Below are 3,534 nucleotides of genomic sequence, written 5' to 3'. Positions count from 1 at the left end.
TCACCAACCATCATAAAGCAAAGAGGATTTTTCTTTCTTCAATTTTTTACGAGATATATAAAAGACAAATTAAAGCAACAAAAGGAAATATCTTGCCCATTGCCTTAGCCAGAAGGGACACTGCTGTAGCACATGTACAATAGGAAAGGTACCCGTTCCTTCATTTCTACACGCATGGTTAGAGTACCACTAGTGAAAGTTTTAGGCATTTTTCTTTTCTTTTAAAATGAATTTAAGTTTCAGGGATTCTTTAATAGTGATGGGATGTTACAACTAATTACCAAACACACGGACGCGTAAACGTGTTTTCCTATCCCAAGACAATAGCAATTTGTTAAGCTTCCCAAGTAATGAGTATTCAGTTTTTTACATACATATATATAGACTTCATGCTTTGCCTTTGCATTTGAGATTGATTTCGCTCCCTCTCCCCCAAGTCATATTCTTGCCAAAACCATTAGTTTAAGCCAGCTTTCTTTATTCTTTTTCAACATTTCTCGTACAAGCGGTTGTCAATTTCCCTTGCTACAATTTTGTTATGGAAATGGCATCTGAAATTAAGAATGGAGTTTTTGTTCATAACTGGGAGTGGTTCAAGGCCTTGTCTGGAAAGTTAGGCACGAAGATAGTTGAGACTGCCAGGAAGATAAAGAAACTGGGACAAGATGATCCGAGAAGGATTATTCATTCGCTAAAATTTGGACTGGCTCTAACGTTGGTGTCACTGATCTACTACTTTGAACCTCTTTATAAAGGTTTTGGCAATTCAGCAATGTATGCTATTTTGACTGTTATCGTGGTCTTTGAATTCTCCGTAGGTTAGTTAATTTCTTTTCTTGGTTTATTTTCAGCTCATAGTGTTAAAGGAAGCAAGATTATGACATAAGAGTCACTTTTTATTGTTTTCCTTGTCAATTATGGGAAATGTCTGGTGGATACTAATGTTTCGATTTTCTATAATTTACAGGAGCAACTCTCGGAAGAGGTTTAAATAGAGGATTGGCTACATTGGTAGCTGGGGCTCTAGGATTTGGTGCTCATTACCTAGCAAGTCTTGCTGGAGAGGAAGGTGAGCCCATACTCCTTGGGCTCTTTGTTTTTTTACTTGGTAAGAAACTCATTCGTGCCAAGAAAACGATAATAATAATACAATTACGACAAAATATATTGTTAGGGCATAAATAATAATACAATTATTTCTTCTTTCTTTTTTTTTCTTTTTTTTGGTCACAAATTGTGAATTTGATGTAAATGGGTATGATGCAGCTGGAGTAGTGACATTTGTGCGGTTCTTTCCTCAATTGAAGGCGAGATACGATTATGGTCTCCTCATATTTATGCTGACATTTTGTTTGGTATCTATATCTGGTTACCGGGAAGATGAGATACTAGAAATTGCACATCAGAGGTTGTCCACAATCCTCATTGGTAGCTCTACATCTGTATTCATTTGCCTTTTCGTTTTCCCTGTATGGGCTGGTGATGATCTTCACAATCTGGTCGCCTCAAACCTTGAAAAACTTGGCAGCTTCTTAGAAAGTATGTTTATATATTAAATCGGTGCATTACCTGGAAAATTATGCATATATTAACATGTGTCATTGTACATTTTGCCTTGTGGTGACTGGTAAATTTACTTGTTTTAATTAGTAAAACTCAAATTACAGGTTTTGGTGTTGAATATCTCAAAATATCAGGGGATAGTAAAGAGTCTAACAATACATTTATGGATGACTATAAGAGTGTCCTCAACTCAAAACAGAGCGAAGAATGCTTGGTAAGTAAGAAGAAATAAGAAACTCTCTCTCACTCTGTCTTTCCAAATCCAAAAACAAAGTACTATTAGAACAACATTAATATCATTATTATATGATTGCAGGCTAATTTGGCTAGATGGGAACCTCGTCATGGTCAATTTAGGTTCCGTCACCCTTGGAAACAATACCTGAAGATTGGAAGCCTAACGCGTCAATGTGCGTATCGTATTGAGGCTCTTAATGGCTACGTCAATTCTGAAATCCAGGTAGGATACCAAATTAATTATTAGTCAATTCTGTATAGGAAAATTCTTCGTTTATCAGTAGTGTAAAATTTACATGGTAGACTAAACAAATGTGTACAAGGTAAGATTTACATTGATAGTACAATGAATACCTATAATTACCCTTCTTTATATTTAGTTCATTGTAAAGCAATTCATTAATAATCACTATATGAAAATACGTATTACTGAAATTCAGTAATGTAATGCATATACACAAAGGAATCAATCAAGTTTAAATTAAAAGAAGATAAAAAAAGGTTAACCTGCATAGTGGAATAAATTGCTTACAGATACCAGCAGAATTTCGAAGCAAAATTCAAGAGGCATGCACGAATATGAGCTTGGAATCAGGCAAAGCTTTGAAGGAATTAGCATCGGCAATCAAAGCAATGACACCACCATCCTCAGTCACTCCCCACATTGTAAAATCAAAAGATGCTGCCAACAATCTGAAATCCTTGCTCCGATCAGGCTTTTGTAAAGAGATTGACCTCCTGGAGGTAATACCAGCTGTAACCGTGGCATCACTGCTAGTTGATGTTGTTTGTTGCACGGAGAAAATTGCGGAGTCCATTAATGAGCTCGCCTCTCTTGCACACTTTCAAAGCGTTGAGCCAATGGTGGAAGCAGAGAAGCCAAAATTACTTCACCAAGAAACAATCCCGCCTTGTTTTGGTGTCAATGAACCACATCATGTTATCACAATTGATCAGCTATCTCCAAAATTACCATAAAATGTTGTCTCTACACTATTGAATATGTTGATATGTGTTGCTAACAACTAACCAAGTTCTTAATATGGCAATTTTGTATTAGCCGATTTTGAGTAAGTACATGTATCTAACTTTTGATCGAGTGTATCATGAGTAAAAACTATTATTTTAAATTTATTCCTAAATTCACTTCTAGAGAGTTGTGACTAATATAGTCAAAATGAAAAATATTCCCCCCGTAAATATATTTTAGAACCAATGAATGAGCAATTGTGAGCACAAAGGTTCCGTGATCCCCAAGAAAAATGGTTAGTCACATCTATACTATAACCTAAAACTACTAATCTATTCACAATTGAGGTCCCATGTAATTGTTATAAAACTATATTAACCTAGTATATTGTTGATGTGAGACTTAATAGAGACCCACACAATACACTCAATTAATTCAATGCTACACTTAAATTCCTAACAATCTCATTAGGGCCATGTTATAAGGTAGTGTCTCCAAATCTACAAAGTATTACGCATCAAACAAAATTGATGCTCGCACAAATATTAGGAGTATTTTTACTATTTTAATACACTTTAGATACCTTGTGCTTTTATTGCAACTTGTGTTTACACACATGAACGATAAATTATAGTGGTGCTATTGATGTTAGTTTGAGTTATTAAACATATAAGACATAGTTTGATCAAGACATTTGCAGGTACTAGAAAGTTTTTCCTTGCAATTTTTATGATATTGGTTACGTCAGGTTTCTCATTACATTG

General features: G+C 35.0%; 1 protein-coding gene across 2 annotated transcripts; it reads left to right on the top strand.

Moving 5' to 3' along the window:
- Positions 1 to 347: 347 nt before the first annotated feature.
- Positions 348 to 2,952, top strand: LOC142608072 (aluminum-activated malate transporter 2-like). Of its 2 annotated transcripts, none has more exons than XM_075779781.1 (6): positions 348 to 818; positions 968 to 1,069; positions 1,267 to 1,539; positions 1,668 to 1,777; positions 1,880 to 2,023; positions 2,335 to 2,952. In XM_075779781.1, the coding sequence occupies exons 1-6, from the start codon at positions 539 to 541 to the stop codon at positions 2,776 to 2,778; spliced, it is 1,353 nt and encodes a 450-aa protein (XP_075635896.1). In that variant the 5' UTR covers positions 348 to 538; the 3' UTR covers positions 2,779 to 2,952. The 2 variants fall into 2 exon arrangements, with proteins under 2 accessions (XP_075635896.1, XP_075635895.1); XM_075779780.1 differs by having other exon boundaries at positions 353 to 818; positions 968 to 1,108.
- The last annotated feature ends 582 nt before the right edge of the window (positions 2,953 to 3,534 follow it).

Source organism: Castanea sativa, chromosome 8, assembly GCF_040712315.1.
Source record: "Castanea sativa cultivar Marrone di Chiusa Pesio chromosome 8, ASM4071231v1".
NCBI lineage: Eukaryota > Viridiplantae > Streptophyta > Magnoliopsida > Fagales > Fagaceae > Castanea > Castanea sativa.
Note: the sequence above shows the minus strand (reverse complement) of the source record. Positions and strands in the feature narration are given on the sequence as shown.